Source organism: Micromesistius poutassou (genome assembly GCF_964030765.1).
Source record: "Micromesistius poutassou genome assembly, chromosome: 23".
NCBI classification, from domain to species: domain Eukaryota; kingdom Metazoa; phylum Chordata; class Actinopteri; order Gadiformes; family Gadidae; genus Micromesistius; species Micromesistius poutassou.
In genome coordinates, this window is record NC_140293.1 from 5970664 (window position 1) to 5990785 (window position 20122).

Here is a 20122-nt window from a genome sequence, read left to right on the forward strand (position 1 = left end):
GAATAATCTGGTTCACATGAACAGAATACACCAGACAAAACCTGACTAGAATACAAAAAGTGGGAGAGTGGGAAGAATGACACTCAGAAGCGATGGACTACAAAACTAAAGAGGACATTTGTAGTGGGTAGAAGTAGAGTAGTATGTTTCTTGTTGCTTTGCCACCTGAAGAAAACGTGTTATTTGGGCACGGCTGTCATCGCCTGCCTCCCCCAAACATATCCTCAGACACCAAAATAGCCCAGAGATACGGGGATAAAAGCAGCGACCTGGAACAGTTGTGACAGTGGCCAGGACTATTACAACAATATAGTCTGGTGGGGTCCACTCCCACGATGCATTAGTTAAGACTGCCCTTGAGTTTGCCTCTCAGCCTACAGATGTACAGCCCCCCCCCCCCCATCCCACTGATCCCCCTTCCTCCCTCTGTCTGTGTTTACTATCTTTCCATTCTGCCTAAGGGTGCGGCCTGGTCCTTAGCCACTTCCCTTATCAAGGGAAGTGTACACACACACACACACACACACACACACACACACTCCTAAATCACAACTGACGCCGTTATGCAGTGGAAAGAAAAGCAACAACATAGGACGGAAACCAAAGCACAGAGAAGGAAAGTAATCCAGTAGGGCATCCCATAAATTGGGTGCTTAGTGTCAGAGGGTGAAGGGAGTTTGATACATTTCAACTCAAATTACATCTTACGTACAAATTGGATAAGGCTAGGAGGCACCGGGGCTAAAAGAAGCAGTCTGTAATCCGATAAACGCGAGGCAGACGGGGAATATAGATATTTGTTTTATCAGCGTGTTTTTTATCAGCGTGCCGTGTCCTTACTCCAAGGTGCCTTCCTAGCCGCCGCCGCCCGGTTCTGTCCGGCTGAGATCACATTGTGCAACTCGTGGCAGGAACACTCATTATCCCTATGTGACCTTTCAAAAAGTGTTTGTGAGTGACTTTGGTAACGCGTGTCCATATTTGGGCACTTTTTTCATGATTCATCCGACAACCACCAGCAACAGCAGCAACAACACAACACAGTAGGCACCAATGTGAAGGTTTTCACTTCTTGGTCCAAACAAGGGCAACCAAGGCTACGGCTGTGCAGACAATAATAAAGTGAACAATTTGGGAACGTCACTCATGGACTCTCCTCGCTACAGTTTAATATCCTTAATATCCTGTTGCCAGTCCAGGAATGACAGAGACTTGCTGTGGGCCTCATATTGGATTTGTAGCCAGCATCGTTTTGCAATCTTCTACTTTGTTTCAAACACTGCATGCTTGGAACAGAGCCGAGGAGCCCTGGCTGACAAGGATGGCGGTGGATTGATCCCAGGGTCCGAACGTACAATGGGCGGTACCTTTCTCATCATTCGACCAATCAGAGATCGGCCCATTGCTCGTTCGGCTCGTTGATTGGTCTGTGACGATCTGTGAGAGATAGACTCATCCCACTGGACTCACTTTTCACAGTGATTGCACTATTGCACACGTTCTCCATATTGTAAATACTGCGAATTTAGAAAATCTTTAATTAATCGTTTATAAGAGATACCGATTTTTTATTAGATCCGACATTTTATTTGTTATATATTGAGCATTCAATGGTGTAATATCTGATATGTATATATTTTGTAATAAGCGTTTTAAATTTTGACTTCTCTATTGTTCACCCGCTTCGGCAATGTAAATGTTTGTTATTCATGCCAATAAAGCTTTTTTCAGAATTGAATTCAGAGGCACCGCCCACCGTACGCTCGGACCCTTGGATCAATCCAAACGACCGCTCAAGGATGCCCCTGCAGGCCCAGTTGTCATGGCATCCACCAAGTGGCGCTTTGGGTCCGAGGAGGATCAGGTTACAGTCCGCCCCGTTCTGCCGCTACTGTTGTCTATGCGTAATGCGTGCGCCGTTAGATGACGGGACGACGGGGCGCAGGGCAGTCCGTGTGGAGCTAAGGGCCACTTCCAAGTAAGTTTACCTCTGTATAGACTAGTTATGCCCACGGGAAAGGTTGTCGGGATATGGCCTAGTGGTGTGGTGATCTCAGACTAGCGTGGATTAGTGCAGCGAATCCATTTACGATCGGCTGTTGTCAAATAAAGAAGGCGGCGCTGTGCGCAAAACGCGGGCGTCTCCAACGAGAAACACGCAAAATACGGATTTACATCCATATAGGTTTTTTTTCCCATAACAAGCAACCAACTGCATGTGCTTTCGGTTCCGATCTGATACCACCTCGGCCAACTTGTTGATCGCCTGTTGCTCATTCTTGCTCCAGGGATGCGAAAGGAGGAGGAGTCGAGGAAAGCGGATTGTCCCGAGTGTCTGTCTGCATGCATTCACAACAATATACATGCGTGAACTTCGATTGAGGCCCGACGGATAGAACACCAGCAACTACATTAGCGCAGAGTGCATTTTGATGTTGTTTTAATAGAGCAGTTATTAGATGATCGTTATCCGTTTCGTTGAGACGAGGGGGTGTCAGGACTGGACTCGACATCAGAACAACTATTTTCCCAAAACTGTCCCAGTTCTTTTTGTTTATCTTATTGTTTATTCCCGCTCAGATTCGGCGTGATTTGAATCAACAACGCGAGGCAATTATTAATTTAGTTACGAGTTTGGCTACAGTTAGAATACCAACTCTTTTAAAAGCATTGTAAACCTTGGGGACTGTTGAATGCATGGAATTTGAGGTTGAGTCAGGGTTGATGTTATGCTTATAAACATGCAATTACACTGTTATATAATACCGTTAGAATAATAGTTTTGTTCATTACAAACATTATCAACTGGGAGGTTTATTTTGGTACAACAGTGGATAATTGACTGAGTGGGTGTGTGTAGGTCTACCTTAAGAGAGGGAATCGCTATAGATCAGGGGTCTCCAACCTTTTTTCAACTGAGAGCTACTTAGAAAAAAATTAAGTGGCCAAGAGCTACTTGCATCACATCGCTTGTATTTATTTACATCAACTGACTTAAGCTTCTGTTTGTACACGTGTGAAATTGCAATACCCAATGCTTTAGGGATGCATGCATGGCGTGTCCCTGATCTATCTATAGATAGATCAGGGACACGCCATGGATGCATGCATGGCGTGTCCCTGATCTATCTATAGTATAGATAGATCAGGGACACGCCATGCATGCATCCCTAATTAAAAGGTTCCAATCCAAACAATGTAAACAATGAAACCAAAGGCATCCTATTTAAATGGTTTATACAAAAAGCTTGGCAATGATGTTGATCTTCTGATTCTTGTTAAGCTCCGATACACTTGAATCCATAACAGCCACATTTGATCTTAGCTGATCTATGAACCTTTTAATGTTATCTATTAAAAAACATGAAGTAGGTGCTATAGGCTTGTTGACATTCAGGCTCCTTGATGTTTCGCACAGATTAACATCTTATCTCTCCCTGGCCTTTCTGGAAACACTGTGCTGTTGTTGTCGTAGTAACCAGGCCTCTCTCCCTCTGCTCCCATGGAGTGAATACAAGCTGCTGCCATTCACTGCGTCTCAGATAGAGCTTACATTCTGCCTTTTGACACCCGTTGCCTTCAGCATACAATGATGTTTCAAGTGTTTGGGTGGGTGTATCCCCCCCAAACATGGTCAACTATGAACAAAAAGGGTTCTGTGCAAAGCCAAGACCTCACTGGTGTATGGACAAGAACATAACTACATATGATCAATTCAATTAAGTTAATAAATACAAATTATGTTACATTTACATTTAGGGCATTTTGCTGACGTTTTTTTTTTTTTTCCAAAGCGACTTACAATTACAAGTACATTTGTCAGAAGAACAGAAACAATATATTGCCATTGGCACAGCAAGGATGTTCATAGAACCAAGTGCCAAGCACTAACAATTGCTCGGTTAACCCCTTCCCCGTATACAACAAAGATAGCAGAAATGTTAACACAATTCTGGCTGAATCCCCCCTGTGCGTACGGCTAACTAGCAGAGTGCTGAGGCATACAAGCTGGTGATGAGTCAGCCTGGCCCTCGGTACCTTCCCCGTACCAAAAACGTTAGCCTACACACCACACGTGCTGTGATGCATGCACGAAAGGTACACCGGAAAGCCATTTGAATCGAGTTCCCGCCGAGGTAATCCATCACCATAAGAGCCTTAAGCCATATATAAACACGCTAGATCTATAGGAGCAGGAAGGAGCTGGAGCATGTCACCGGTAATAGCCAGGCTGGTGAAAGGAACGATCCCCGGTGCTCCTTGAACTTAGCCTACATCTCTAGGCCAATCAGAACATCTCTGGGATATTCCAGTGGAACAAGCCGGCAGATAATAAAAACATGGAGCCCGACGAAAAAAAGCAAAAGGGGTACATTTCCCGCGTTGACCTTTTCAGGAACGGATATTTTATTTCAGCACTTCAGAGCTCTACCCCCGCCCTGAATCTGATACGATTCAGGCGGGCGACTCACTAGAGTTCACGGTTAAGTGAACACACTGTGTGTTTTTACAATTATTAAGAAGAGACCCAAACGAGCAAAGCGAGTCCTGTGTCGCTGTATTTCCTCAGTTACACGTTCTGCTTTCTCCCAACACATAATAATAACACCCTACGTTGTTTCTGTTCAGGTATCGGACACACACCACTGAAGCGGCCCTTTGAAGCTGAGTGTGTGTGTGTGTGGCCCCTGAAGTCCGAACATGATTGAAACAATAGGTAAGTCGGCTGTGTCTTTGTTCCCTGTGTGGCTTTTTCGTTGAGTAAACAAAAGGTTCCCCTTGTTTCGCCGTTCACAATACATATCGGCTCCTGCAACAAAAGGGTTTAATTAAACCATCAGTATAGGTGGAGGGGAGTGTGGGTGGAAATGGCTCCCGTGTGCGGCTGGGTTATTAGTCACCTTGACCTAATCAGCCCTGGTCCATTTAAAAAGGGCCCCGGTCCTAATGTTATCACCTCTAAGCTTCTGCTGCGTCTCCAGAGAGCACACCGTGTCCACACACACTCACACACACACACACACACAGCGAGCACCTGCATGAATGTGCGCACACACACACACACACACACACACACACACACACACACACACACACACACACACACACACACACACACACACACACACACACACACACACACACACACACACACACAAGAGTGAACTGGGACAACAGAAGGGCTGCTGTGCCTAGCACAGAACGGCCGAAAGCTGAGTGTGTGTGTGCGTGTGCACGTGCGTGTGCGTGTGTACATGTAATATGCTTGTGTGCGTCGAGACCAGCGGCAGTAGCAGGGCACCAACGACCGACTTGTTAACCGGTTCCATCAGCCCGCCCTCGCTCTCCATGCACCAAACTAAAAAGGGGAACCGAAGCAGGCTTGGACCCCGGGGCCCCTCCCGCCTGGCCCGTTAGGGTGGGAGTCACAGCCGCTGAGCGTCAGCGAGCGCAGGGACTCCGGTCCGAGTCGAGGTCGGTTCCGCGACACATCCCGTCTAAAAAAGCCCCGTCCGTGGAGAGCGGCGAACCCGTGGACTCGAGAGTGGTTTTGTGGCGGAGCTTATTCAGGGTCCAGCAGGCGGAACCGCGGACGGCTCTATTCCCCTCCACTAAAGCCTGTTTGCGCACCCCCCCCCCCCCCCCCCAGCTCGGGGTCTGGCCCTCCGCTGGCCCCCGAAAGCACAGCAAAAGAAGAAGGGAGTGTTGCCGATGTTGTATGCGTTGAACACACTCGTCTGTTCTCTGTCTGTGTTGGCTTTTGCTTGCTTTCGGGCGCATCACTGGCAGCCACGCTAGGCCGATAGCTCAAGCCCTGCTTAGGAGCAGCCAAGCAGCGCTAAGCCCACAGGTGGAAACGGGCATTGGCTGGTGTGCGCGTTCATGTCTTTGTTTGTGTGTGTGTGTGTGTGTGTGTGTGTGTGTGTGTGTGTGTGTGCGTGTGCGTGTGCGTGTGCGTGCGCGTGCGTGCGTGCGTGCGTGCGTGCGTGGGTGCCCGTGTCTCACTCTTTCTGCCTCGCTCCGACTCCAACACTCTAAAATCCTTTTCATTCACTCATCTCGCTCCGCTTGGCAAAACGGAGCAGTGTATGTGTATGTGTGGGTGTATGTACACATGTATTTTTATTCTCGGCAGAACTAAACAGACATTAGACGCATGCAAACGTCAAAGGCCCACTCGACAACAGAAACACAGACGTACGCCATCAACACCACACTCTGGGTCACTCGGTGTGGCGTTCACTCTCTGTCTTTGACAAATGAGTCCGATTCAATCCTCCACTCCCCCCCTACTTCGCCTGGTATCCCTCAAGTCCAGTCACTTTCATTCATCCACGCACCACCTCCACCACCACCACGGGACGTTTGGCAGATACCCATGATGCCTTGCAGGCCCCACCACCACCTTCACTGTCACTGAACTATGTGATGTTTGGCAGATACCCAGCATGCCTTGCAGGCGGTGGAGCGGCTCCAGGCCCGGCTGCGGGAGCGGGGGGAGGAGAAGCCCACCGAGGAGAAGCTGAGCCTGCTGCGCTCCGTGCTCCAGAGCCCTCTGTTCCACCAGATCCTGGCCCTGCAGAAGACCGTCCAGCAGGCCAAAGACCAGGTATGCCAGCCTGCCTGCCTGCCTGCCTGTCTGTCTGTCTGTGGGTCTACCGCGTTGTTGTGGGAGACGTGGTTCATGTTTGGTTCGTTTCCCCATGGGGGAAATTGCGGGTTGCAGCAAGTAAGGAAATACAGGATTTTAAAGTAATGAGAAATGGATAGCGCAAATTCAAAACGTTTAAAAAGAAAACTGCCAAATAGACAAGCAGCCTTCCCAAATATATCCCCACCCACACAGCCCACCCACCCACCCACCCACACACAGCCCCCCCCCCCCCCCCCCCCCTCACCCAACCACACACCCACAAAGTGGTTTGGTTGGAAATCAAACTCCCCTACTCCTAAACGGCTGATTTATGGACTAGGCCCAGACTCCACTGAGCCCTCATTGACAATCAAGGCACTGGTTTGGTAGGCATATTTTTTCACCGCAGCCAATCACCAGTGACGTACCACCTAGGCACTGCCTCACGGAACCACAATGTCAAGCGCTTGTTCATCTCCTGCTCGTAAGCTGACAACCGCCCACATGGCTCGTTCAAACATCAGACGCAATCAACGTGTGTGCGGCGGCGACTATACTAATCAAAGAGTCTTCCCCGACACAGTGCTTGTAGCTCAGTGTAGCTCACAGCCCGCGTTAGACCGAGCTAGCTAAACAGACGAGAGCTAGTCGCGTTTCATACAAGTCGAGCACCCAGGGTTCACTTCAGTTCCAGTGCAAGCTGCAAGTGTTAATTTGCGGTGGAAATTCTCTCTTCAGGGCATACTCTGAACAATAAACGCTCAATAAATCTTCATGTTGAACAGAATCAGGCAGAGAGACACTCAGAGAGGCATAAATCTCATTTTTGGAGATGGGTTGCACAAACGAAAATGATGTGATGGACAAAGAGGACTATGATTCATAATGATTTTCTTTCATTGAGTAATAACTCTACAGCGTTAACCTGTCACTCGTTGTGATTCATGAGTTATTGAGTAACGACAGTCCAGTATGGTGTAACTGCTGACTATGCGTCGTGTACTAAACAAAAAGGCAGAGGTCGTGCATTAGTAATCCATCCTCTTTAAAAACAAAATTCCAATAGACTCGCATGTAAAATATAAGCATACAGTCTACGGCGGTATCAGCGGATTGTAGATAAGATAATATCCACTCTGAGCGTCGGCTATGGAGCCACTGATAACACTAAGTGCTCAGGAATGCAGACCCAGCAGGCCTCAGGAAGGGACGGGAGAATGGAAGGAAAGAAAGATAGAAAAAGTAAAAAGGACGCCTTGTTATTTTTCTTTTGTGTCCCGATTCTACACACAGGCCCTGTAGTAGAGGATGTAATCTCACACGAAGTACGAAGTACAATCATTAACCATAAGTACTCTCTCACAGGAGGCCCAAGAATGTCAAGAGTGGAGCATGAAAGAAAAAGCGTGAGCCGCTCTCTGGCTGTTAGTGTGCAGGGGCCAGAGTGGAGGGTTCTAGACACCGAGGGGAAGGTATGCCAGCTATGTGAAGGGAGGCAGGGATGCAGGGCCTGCCTGCGTACCTCCTGAGAGAGAGACAGAGAGCCAGAGAGAGAGAGACAGAGACGGAGAGAGACAGAAAGAGAACGAGAGAGAGAGAGAGAGAGAGAGAGCCAGAGAGCGATCGAGAGAGATCCAGAGAGAGAGAGAGAGAGAGAGAGAGAGAGAGAGAGACTCCCTGGTTACATCCACCTGTTGTTCAACCCAGACAGCCTGCTTTGAACGCTCAGACATTTCACACCGTCAAACCCAAAGTTCAAGCCGTTTGAGAGCCACAGAAGTTGTGCGCTCGTGTGTGTTGTTGTGTGGAGTTTAAAATCCGTTCAGTGCCGGGCTGACCTCGTGAGGCAGAACCAATTGGGTAAAGGATGCAGCCGCTCCGCTTTTCTTTGGAGACATGAGCCAGGCGAGACAAAACCAATACGCCCCCCCCCCCACCCCCCGCCCTCCCCCGTGCGCCTCCCGTCGCCATGACGACGGGGTCGGCCCGGGCCAATGGGAGCGCGGCGGCCGCCCCCCCCCCCCCCCCCTCATGAAGTGGGGCAGAAACAATTTCTTTAAATGTGCAAGAACCACACTGGAACTTTAATCCTCTTAGCCAGACCGCGGCTAACAAAGCCCAGGCATGGGGGCCGCGTCTTAGCCGCTAAGGCTAGCGTAGCTTAGCCTATGCGGTGGATCCTGTCTGGCTGTTATTTATAAACATCAAACTCCAAACGGTGGAAGAAATATTAATGACCGTGTTTCTCGAGTTTAAAATGGATAAAGTGAAGTTTAAAGTGACTGAGTAAAAAGTGCCAGCTCAACCTGGCCATGACTCATCGCAATGAGTAGACATAATATCCATCAGTCCTAATCAGCACGTAGCTGTATTACCCTAATTCATCCACCCCCCCCCCCCCTCCTCCCAATCCACCAAGTGTACAGTCATCGGATCAATTAAAACCACAGTGATTCCACATCATGACAGATGCATTTCATACCTAAAACGTCATTGTGTCTGGGGGGGGATTTGGTCGGCCATAGATCTATCTCATCGCAGCGCTGCCTGCCACCCCCGTGCCTTGAGAAACTCCTCAGTCGCGCGTGCATTTGGTATCTGCCCTCAAACCTAGCTTGAATGGGTACATTCTCAGATACAATAATGAGGCATTCCAATGGGGGGAGGGGGGGGTGTGCGGGGGCAGGGGAAGTTCAAACTTTTAATTGTCTCTGATCAATGGGTAATTTGCAACAATGCTGTTTCCTTTCCAAAAGCATCCTTGGCTAGGTGATCGGAAAATTGTGCAAAAATCGAGAGTGTTGCATGCTGGGAGGGTGATAGACAGGGGGCTTTGTTGTGTTTAACTCAGTCTTTTGATTCCTCGTTGCGGGAATTTATCACAGTTTGGCATTTTTTCATATCGCTGACTCATAATGGTTTTGGTCCTTCACTTTAATATGAATAATATATCGGCATTTACAGAGCGCTCTTCAGTCCTGTAGCCACTCAGAGCGCTGTACAATCATTGTGTCACATTCACAGATTCATAAGCACATTCACACACAGTCGGTGGTGTCAGACATGCAAGGCAACAGGAGCAGTTAGGCGTCTAGCTGAGGGAGCCGGGGATCGAACCAGCAACCTTGCAAATGCCGGACGACCCGCTCTACATACTGAGCCCCACCTCACTCCTAATTTTTTGATTGAGTTATTTTTCATTTGTATTAATTTATTTAACCTTTATTTATCCAGGTGAGTCCCATTGAGACCTTTAGCCTCTTTTCCAAGGGAGCCCTGTTTATCTTATACTGTTGCTGCTATGTGACTGTTGAATCACGCCTAAGGATTTTACTTTTGTGTAGATGTAATAAAAGTAACTGATTCGGATTCTCAAACCAATGATCACCTGTGTTGCGTAGGAATTCCAGGAAAACGTCCCGTCCTGCCTCGGGAGAGACTTGAGCAACGATGTGGCGGCGGCGAAGCCCAACGGCATCCATCTTCCCTACACGGACGTCTCCGGCGTCCCGCACGCCAACAGCAAGCCCACCTCCCCGGACGGGTTCAAACAGATCCTCCAAACTATGGCGCAGGTATGGCCGCCGCTAAAACAACGTACAACAATAAAACACGCACAGATGGGCTGATGCTACTGTATGTGCCTTAATTGGATTTCAACTGTTGACGGGTAACATTATCATATTAAGGATTATCTTAGGAGTATACGCAAGGTCTTGCCTTTGTTGTTTGGGTCTCTACGTTCATACGCATAAGCAGACGAGGGATGCTGAACAAACAGTGATACACCAGAGCTAACAATCAATATTGACAAATTATTAACAGCAAACCTTCAAAATGCAGTAAACTTACTTTGGTTCATTGACACATGGTACAAAGTCTTATGGAGCAGGCAAGGGGCCCTGCAGTGTTTGAGAGAGGGAAACCACTCTTGACAGCTGTGCGTAATTGACAGTTAATGAAAGTCCCAACCAGTTTCCCCTCTCAATCGTGTAGCGAAGCCCCCAAGAGGAAATTGGGCGAACACGTTTTTCAGTCGCAGTCGTACAGGGAGTTTTGTCTCACGGACCCAAAGCCAGCTGGAGCCTGTTTTGCTTTTATCTCTGCAGGTGTATTAACAACAGTTTATGGACAATCTACCCTATTTCACAGACTAAATCTAGCACCCTGCCGTTAGAATACTCCTCTCTGATAACACAAACGAGACCTTGTTTTAACTTAAACTCCGAAATCCGACAGACATTAACGGACTAGACGCACGCTTGCTCAGGTTTTGATCTTCCGAGAGAGTTTTGAACGGGCTTCCAGCTGCTTTCCGTGGCTTTGATCCTGCGTTGAAGTCTTTAGAGGCTGAAGTGTGTGTCTGGAGGTTTTTAGATTCACTCCTGTGTTGCAAGACTCTCTCACCCCCTCTTACACATGTATTGTATGTTTGTACGTCCTTGCACTACTGTACACACTTATTGTATGTTGTACGTCCTTGCATTTAGAAATAGTACTTAGTATTGTGTAGCGTCTTATCCTAGCTATCTTTGTTGCATACGAGGAATGGGTTATTGCTTGGCACTTGGTTCTACGTATGAACATCCTTACTGTACCGACAGAGATATATTGGCCGTTTCTCAATTCGCGTTCTCGTGTGTTCTCGTGTACTTGCGTTCTCGATAAACGTCATCAGTGGTAGCCCAAGCACTGTTCCAATTCCAAGTACGCGAGAATGCGATTACTGTCGTAAAACCCGGAAGTGTTCTCGATGCGTTCTCGATGAGGCCGTTCTACCGAGGATGCATCGGAGGTGACTCGTGTGGACTTGGGACCGTTAAATATCCCAGAATGCATCATCGAGTCTGCTGCTGTTCCAATTGCAGGTGCGTACTCGCGTTCTCGGAAGTCTGTACTTGAAAGTCCGGACTTGCCAAGTACGTACTTCCAAGTCCGCGAGAACGTAGTCCTTGTACTTGGTATTGAGAAACGGCCATTGTTTTCTCCTTCTTCTGACAAATGTACTTATTGTGAGTCTCTTTGGCTAAAAGCGTCTGCCAAACGCCCTGAATGACGATGATGCACGCAGGGCCGCCAGGTGACCTACGTGGAGCTCCTGAAGCCTGTGTCAGGGGGTCTGGGCTTCAGCGTGGTGGGCCTGCGGAGCGAGAACCGCGGGGAGCTGGGCATCTTCATCCAGGAGATCCAGCGGGGCAGTGTGGCGCACTGGTACGGAGGACATCTCAACGTTTGCTCGTTTTTCATTTGCTAATTTTTTTCGTGCATGTTTCGCCCTAGAAAAATTGAATTGAAGAAGAAGGACTGAATGATAAAAGTAGTAAGACTCAAGAGAGATTATGAAATGATATTTCTTCCTTTTGAAAACATCTCAAAGTTGCATATTTCTCGCATGTGTCCTTTTAAAACATTTAGTTGAAAACGTTTTTGTTTTGCATGTGTAGCCCAAGAAAAAATTTAACTGAAGTCTCCCTTGAAGAATATAGGTGGCAAGACTCAAGAACCATTATGAAATTATATTCCTTCCTTTAGAAAAAGACGCACACAAGGATATTCAAAGAAATTAAATATATTAGAAAATATTGAAATAAGTTCCTTTGTAAAGCCCTGATCGCTCACACTGCAACAGCTTCCAAAGCATTCCTCCTCTGACCCACACAAATCAGACCCATTCCAGTCCTAAACTCCTACATTTAATTTTACAATTAGCCGTTTGTCAGACAGCTTTATCCGAATTGACTGGCAAATTGCGACGTACCAAAGCATACAATCGAAAATACAAATTGGAAAAATCCAAGTACTGCACGGGCAATTTTCTAAATGATACCTAGTCAGATTGCAGAGCAGCTCCAGTAATGAATGCTCTTGTCTCAACCGACTCCCTTCCTCCCCTCTACATCCCTCCCTCCCCCTTCCATCCTACCTCCCTACCATTCCTTTTCTACCTCCCTTTACTCTCTCCTTTCCTCCCTCTCTTCCTTCCATCGTCCCTCGCCCCATCCCTGCCTCCTCCCTTTCATCCCATCCTTCCTCCCTCCCCCTCCCCCCTCCCATCCTCCCGTCCGTCGCCGTAGCGACGGGAAGCTGAGGGAGGCGGACCAGATTCTGGCCATCAACGGCCAGCCCCTGGACCACAGCGTGACCCACCAGCAGGCCATCGGGATCCTGCAGAGGGCCTCCGAGCACGTCCAGCTGACGGTGGCCCGGGGCCCCATACCCCAGCTGGCCAGTCCCCTGGTGTCACGGACCCCCTCCGCCGCCAGCACCCTGTCAGCCAACTCCAGTGCGGTATGACCCCCAGCCCCCCCGCTGATACCAATGACCTTCAGTGTGACACCCTTGAGAATCACTCAAGGGATCATTTTAAACTTTACTGATGAGACGTAGAGGCAGTGTTATGTTATGTTTGACATATATCTGAGGTTAATTTAAACTTTACTGATGAGACGTAGAGGTAGTGTTGTGTTATGTTTGACATATATCTGGGGTTCATTAGAAACTTAATGGATGAGCTACAGAGGGGGCGTTATGTTCGACATATGTCTGAGCTTCACTGATATACCATGATACACATCTAGACGTCATCTAGACGCACAAACAAAGCCAAGAAAAGCGGACCACAATTTTCTAATTTAGCTTTTAGATGTCGAATTTCCTTTGTGTGAACTCTCAGTGGTCTGAATCTGCGTCCTCAGAGGTAGCTCATGACACACTCACACAAACACAATGCTCATACAAACACACAAGCCAACGTATTGAAAGTGTTCCATGAAATACGCAGGGAATTGAGTACCTGTGCATGTGATGTAGTGCAGTGCGTCATACACAGAGTAATGCTAATGCAAATCTGCGCCGCACGCACACACACACACACACACACACCACACAGATGCAATCCCCTCCTATGCTGACAGGTGCATCGCGTTTGGCAAAATCAGAGCAAGCAATACTGTGCATGGCTGCCCAAGGGCGACAAATCCAACACTAACATCAGCAAAACACACAACTAGTACACACAATCTGTGCATGCAACCTGTGCTTCAGAAAATTGGCACATCAGCAGAAAAATGTAATATGGATTCAAATTAGCATTTGAATTGTTTTATTATACATGTCATTTGTATTGTTATTGCCATGGCGATGGTCGAGAGCCAAATGCACTAGATAATTCTACCAAATAGAGCATTTCAGTAAAAGAAGATTACACGTGTAGCTTTGAATATGTTCACCATTAAAAGACGATTAAGGTTTGCATAAAGCCATACCAAAATCATTAACAGTGTCCACATAATATTTTATTAATAGAATTTATGTAAAATTACTCAACGGAGACTCAATATTAATATTACTCTCTTTAATGAGACACACCAGTATAAATGGTGTGTCATCTCCGTACAAACCGGTTCTCAGTTTATTTAACCTTTTATTAAACTCCTTGAAGTGGATGGGCCCAGTGTGCTCTCTCTCCCTCTCTGTTCACTGTCTCTCTCTCCCCTCCCTCTCTCTCTCTCTCTCACTGTCCCCCACTGTCTCTCGCCCTCGTAAAGCAGTGGCAGCACATGGAGACCATTGAGCTGGTCAACGACGGCACTGGCCTGGGCTTTGGCATCGTGGGCGGGAAAACCACCGGCGTTATCGTCAAGACGATCCTGCCAGGAGGCGTCGCCGATAAGGTAACTCCCTCCCTCTCCGTGCCCATTGGCTCTCAGTGTACAGCTGTTGTCTCCATAACAACACTGCACTGGGTTTCTGTCTATGCTACAGATAGATGAAAAGCAGTTACTCAACTGTTTTTTAAACATCGAAGGATGTTGGATTTATTTTATTCCTTTTAATTATTCACAACATAAAATCTGCTCTACACATGACCTATCCTATCGTTGATTCACGTTTAATTCAGTCTTATTGTCACAACTTCATTTATACAGTTATTATTATTCATACTACTACATGTATTCCATTTCCACGGCACGATCTTACGCATTGAGCCATTTTATTTTATCTTTGTGTATTAAATCATCACCCACTCAAATTCGAGGCATATTAAAAACTGCCAAGTGGAATAAAAACTGAGCTTGTTTTTGGCAATTGTCTTCAGTGACACATTCAAGGAGATGGAGTGGGCCTGCAGTCAGAGATAGCAGTGGAGCCAAACTAGTGACACAATGATTCAGGCTGAACATGTGTCAGCGCGCACATATACTGTGTTTATACCAACGGAGAGGAAAGCAACGTATTAATGCATGCTAATTCCACCAGACTGGATTCCACTCGTCATCCTCAAACTAGTTTGAATTCAAACTGGCAGTTTATTTTAGAAGCATTGTTTCATAATTGTTAAATGTATCTTTACATCGTGACAGCAATCGATTAATTAAATTATTAAATTAATCAAATGAAAAAATATGAAATCTGCTCTGTTGAGCAGATTTCTGTTTCCAGCAACAATGATCTGTTGCTGGCTCAGACCTCCAATCCTTTAATTTAAATTATTGGATGGCCTACCTGTCTGTCTACATGTAGGAAGGTAGCCTACTGGTAGCCCATAGGTAGTCTACTGGTAGCCCGTAGGTAGCCTACTGGTAGCCCATAGGTAGCCTACAGGTAGCCCGTAGGTAGCCTACTGATAGCCCGTAGGTAGCCTACTGATAGCCCGTAGGTAGCCTACTGATAGCCTGTAGGTAGCCTACTGATAGCCTGTAGGTAGCCTACTGATAGCCTGTAGGTAGCCTACTGATAGCCCGTAGGCTATCTAAGCGCTCTCTGCCCGTCACTCATTGCCATGACCGCAGTCTTCCACTAGGCAGAGCTACCGCTAAAGCTAGCCAGCTAGTCCCATATTTTTGGGGGAGGGGCTTGGAGGGAGGCCTGAAGAGAGGTGTGGGATTCTTTCAGTTGGATTCTTTCAGTATCTAGCTCTGCTCTGGCTGGTTGCTCACAAATTGCCCTACCCTAGATGTCAGATTAAAGCCAGCTTCCTGTGGGCAGCTCCACAGCCCTTGGACAATACATCCAAGCTAAAGGTGATTACCCAGAAAAGAGAAAGTCATTTGGTGATACAAATGCCTCGGGGGGGGGGGGGGGGGGCAGGGGAGGGGAGGGACAGAGGGAGGGAGGGAGCTGGAGGAGGAAGTATTTGAGGTCAAAGCCGTGCCTTGCTGGTTGCTAGCGGCGATACCAGCTGCATCGTGTTCCCGCGGTGCTGAGGCAGCTCAGCATGTAATAGAGCGAAGTCTAGACGCTCCCCACAGCCCCGTGTGATGGAGCGGTAGCCCCGGCACTATTCCTCTGACGGCAAAAGATGTTCGGCATAGAGGAGCAGTGTTGTGCGAGGATCAGGGGTATATTTAGCACATTTATGCGCAGAGCCCCCCTAAAAGATAAAAAAAAAGCCGGTGTGTGTGTGTGTGTGTTTGTGTGTGTGTGACGCAGAAATGCCCTTCACACCGCCGAGCGGTTGCCGTGGCGACGTTCACACGTCTGCGCGTTCTGGCGGCAGTCCTAACCGCACGCCCTGCTCTCTCTCTCTCTCAATCTCCCCCTCTCCCCCACACAACCCCCACCCCTCCCACACGACCCCTCCACCCACTCTCACCCAAATACCCCAATCCCCCAACGCACTCGCGCAACCCTCCACACCCCTACCCTTACCCACCCATCCCCCTCATCACCCCCACCCCCCACCTTATCAACCCCACCCCCACCACCCTCCCCCAACACACAACTCACCCATCAATCCCCCCTACCACCCTCACCCAACTCCCCCACCCCTCATCACCCACCACGCAAACCCCCCCCCCCAATTCTCCTCATCTCCCCCCCCCCCCCCCTCCTCCCCCTCAGGACGGGCGCCTCCACAGCGGGGACCACATCCTGAGGATCGGGGACACGGACCTGCAGGGCATGGGCAGCGACCAGGTGGCCCAGGTCCTGAGGCAGTGTGGGAACCGCGTCCGGCTGGTGGTCACCAGAGGCCCCGCGGACGAGGGGGCCCCCGTCGCGCCCGCCGTCGCCCTCCCCACCGTCACCGAGCAACAGGTGAGGTCGACGGTTCGAGAGGGCGACGTGACGAACCCCCCCCCTCTCAGCGGGGTTCTGTCTCCACGGCAACAGGGCGAAGTGCTCAAGCATAGAGATGAAGATCACTCACAAATGAGAAGATGACATCGCTCGCAAATGAGATGATGACATCGCTCACAAATGAGATGATGACATCGCTCACAAATGAGATGATGACATCACTCACAAATCTGCATTGAGCAGACGCTTTTTATTATTTATCTTTTATTTATTTTATCACGACAATCACTAGGTTAACCCATTCCCTGTATGCAACAAAGATAGCTAGGATAAGATGCTAAAAAATGTTATTACTATATATATATGTACTATAAAAGTACTATTTTTAGGTGCAAGTCACACAATAAGTGCGTACATTAAGTGCCAGGACGTACAGCATACAATAAGTGCGTACATTAAGAGCCAGGATGTACAGGTCAAAATAAGTGCGTACATTAATTGCCAGGACGTCAAAACGCACAATAAGTGTGTCCATTACACTATGCAGGGTCTAGGTGAATTCAGAATCCCCGTGGCCCTTTCCTCAAACACAGTCCACTTATCTCCATGCCTCTCTGACACACACGAGAACCACGGCCGTTTATACCTCTGTCGGGCAGAAAGCTCCGTTAGTGAGTCAGGACATCACCTGGGGCCTGGCTCCACAGTCCACCCCTTTACAAAGTGCAAATTGCAGCAGCCCAGCACCGGGCCCGCCCGCTGATAAACACAGATTCCCCTAGCTCTTATCGACACTCTCCCCCTGCTCTACGCGCCCGAACGCCTTTCAATGGGCCCTTTTAAAACACATCCACTTTTATCGGTGTTGCACATGCTTTTTTTTTTGTTGCCGTTTAATTCTCGGTCGGCTGTTTGCGTGTTCTGAGTGCACATTAATCACAGTGTTCAGCGGCGGAGTATACAATAGTTCAACGTGTTCCTGGCACGTCCTGTGCCTTTCTGGGCCCCCTCATTGCCCCCTACCTACATGTTTATTTTTTGTGTCTTATCCTATTTTGGCGAGAGCGTTCCACACCGAACAGCGGTTATTGTCTCGCTGTCGTCGTCGTCATCGTCGGAGGCGGTGGCGGCGCGTAAACCCGGAGCGGCCCCCCAGGCGCCGACCCCAACTGTCACTTAACACGTGTTCTCCTCCGTGTGTTTAACCCCCGCAGGGCTCAGAGAAAGACGAAGAGGAGGAGGCAGACGCCTTTGACGTCAGCCTCGCCAAGAACGCCCAGGGCCTGGGCATCACCATCGCCGGCTACGTGGCGGACAAGAACCTGGGTGAGAGAGCTCAGGGACACAAAGTGTGTGTCCACGTCGACGCAGTGTCACAACAACCCATTATCCGCCTGCGTGTTTGTTGACGTTAGACACAGGAATGGCCGCCCGTCACGGGGATGCCTTTCTTATGTGTTGATGCCTTTCTCGGTGTCGGCTTAGCTCAGGAGGTAGAGCATGTTGGCTTGTATCTGGGAGGTTGCTAGTTCGATCCCCGGCTCCTCCTAGCTGTGCGTCGAGGTGTCCCTGAGCAAGGCACCTCACCCTAACTGCTCCAGACGAGCCGATTGATCGTGGCCTTGCATGGCTGACTTCGCCGTCGCTTTGGATAATCACGTCTGCGTGTGTGTGCCTTGTGTTTTCTGTTTTCTTTCCTTGCGTCGGACGGGGTCTTGGTACCAGAGCCCTCCGGTATCTTTGTGAAGAGCATCACCAAAGACAGCGCGGTGGAGCAGGACGGGCGCATCGCCGTGGGCGATCAGATCGTGGCGGTGAGTGGCCGGGAGGACGTTCCCGTTGACAGGCCGCCGGCTCGCTCTCACAGAGGGTAGAGCGTTCTCAACTGAGGGTTAATAATTAAATCGTCGTGAATCATTCAGAGTTACAGTATCTGATGGCCGACGCAATGATCTGACTGCTTTTATTTCTGATGTTTTTTTACGTTTATATCAATGTGGATGCCTTTTTATTATTTAAATTGAAATTAATTAAATGATATACAAATGAACACCCTCAATTGTAAACAAACTAATTTCAATGATTGATGAGTGCATGTGGTCTGTCTGGTAGCAAATTAAAAAATAATTACAGAAGAGACCTTCATACAATACCAATTATTTTACAGTATTTCTCGCAATGTTAATTCTACCCTTTAGTAAGATGAAGTTTTGAACGTTCTGCCACAAACCAAACCCCCCAGACCTCCACCTAACCCCCCAGACCTCCACCTCACCCCCAGACCTCCACCTAACCCCCCAGACCTCCACCTAACCCCCCCAGACCTCCACCAAACCCCCCCCAGACCTCCACCTAACCCCCCCAGACCTCCACCTAATCCCCCAGACCTCCACCTAACCCCCCCCAGACCTCCACCTAACCCCCCCCAGACCTCCACTTACACCCTCTGGACCTCCACTTACCTCCGCCCCCTCTGGCAGGTGGACGGTGTGAACATCCAGGGCTACACCAACCAGCAGGCGGTGGAGGTGCTCCGTCACACGGGCCAGACCGTCCACCTCCGTCTGGTCCCCCGCGGCTTCAGGCCGGAGGAGACCACCGCCCCCACCGCCGCCGCCGCCGAGGTCACCGCGGAGCACCCCCCTACCTCCACCAGCCCCATCACCAGCCCCACCCCCAGCACCACCACCACCGTCACACTGGAGCTGGAGGAGGAGCCGGAGACGACGGCCGAGGAGGTGGAGCTAGGTAGGGAAGAGAGAGGTGGAGGCGGGGCTACGTCACACAGAAGAGGGCCGAGGGGGTGGAGCTAGGTAGGGACGAGGGTGGGGGCGGGGCTTCGTCACACAGAAGAGGGCCGAGGGGGTGGAGCTAGGTAGGGACGAGGGTGGGGGCGGGGCTATGTCACACAGAAGAGGGCCGAGGGGGTGGAGCTAGGTAGGGACGAGGGTGGGGGCGGGGCTACGTCACACAGAAGAGGGCCGAGGGGGTGGAGCTAGGTAGGGACGAGGGCGGGGGCGGGGCTACATCACACAGAAGAGGGCCGAGGGGGTGGAGCTAGGTAGGGACGAGGAAGGTGGGGCGGAGCTACGTCACACACAGAGGAGGGCTGAGCGGGTGGAGCTAGGTAGGGACGAGGGTGGGGGCGGGGCTACGTCACACAGAAGAGTAGGGTTGGGTACCGAGAACCGAGAGGCACCGGGGGCAACATGGTCGGTTCTACCCGGACCGAATGACTACATTTCTTTCGGTGCCTCGTTTCAGTGCCGCAACAATCCTCTCGCCCTCTTGTGGTCGGAAAAAATGCAGAGCACTTTCCTCTCCTGCTGCCCAGCTGCAGCCATCATAAAACGCTCTAAAATGTGGCTTTACTTTACTAAAACAAAAAATGAGCAGCACATGCAAGTGCAAGTTTTTCAGTAACGGGGTAATCAAACTAATTACTGTTTCCGTCGTTACAACGCTATT

The 20122-nt window shown here is 49.3% G+C and overlaps 1 protein-coding gene across 1 annotated transcript in view; it reads left to right on the forward strand.

The window, feature by feature from the left end:
• The first annotated feature begins 1878 nt into the window (after positions 1–1878).
• LOC311368744 (multiple PDZ domain protein-like) overlaps positions 1879–20122 on the forward strand; it is a 52924-nt gene continuing 34680 nt past the window's right edge. Inside the window, exons 1-11 of the mRNA XM_084487528.1 lie at positions 1879–1978; positions 4630–4717; positions 6441–6610; positions 10036–10209; positions 11706–11845; positions 12709–12922; positions 14182–14307; positions 16478–16672; positions 17869–17980; positions 18380–18468; positions 19135–19402. Coding sequence (XP_084343654.1) covers positions 4702–4717; positions 6441–6610; positions 10036–10209; positions 11706–11845; positions 12709–12922; positions 14182–14307; positions 16478–16672; positions 17869–17980; positions 18380–18468; positions 19135–19402 — 1504 coding nt within the window. The 5' untranslated portion in view covers positions 1879–1978; positions 4630–4701. The remainder of the gene's footprint in view (positions 1979–4629; positions 4718–6440; positions 6611–10035; positions 10210–11705; positions 11846–12708; positions 12923–14181; positions 14308–16477; positions 16673–17868; positions 17981–18379; positions 18469–19134; positions 19403–20122) is intronic.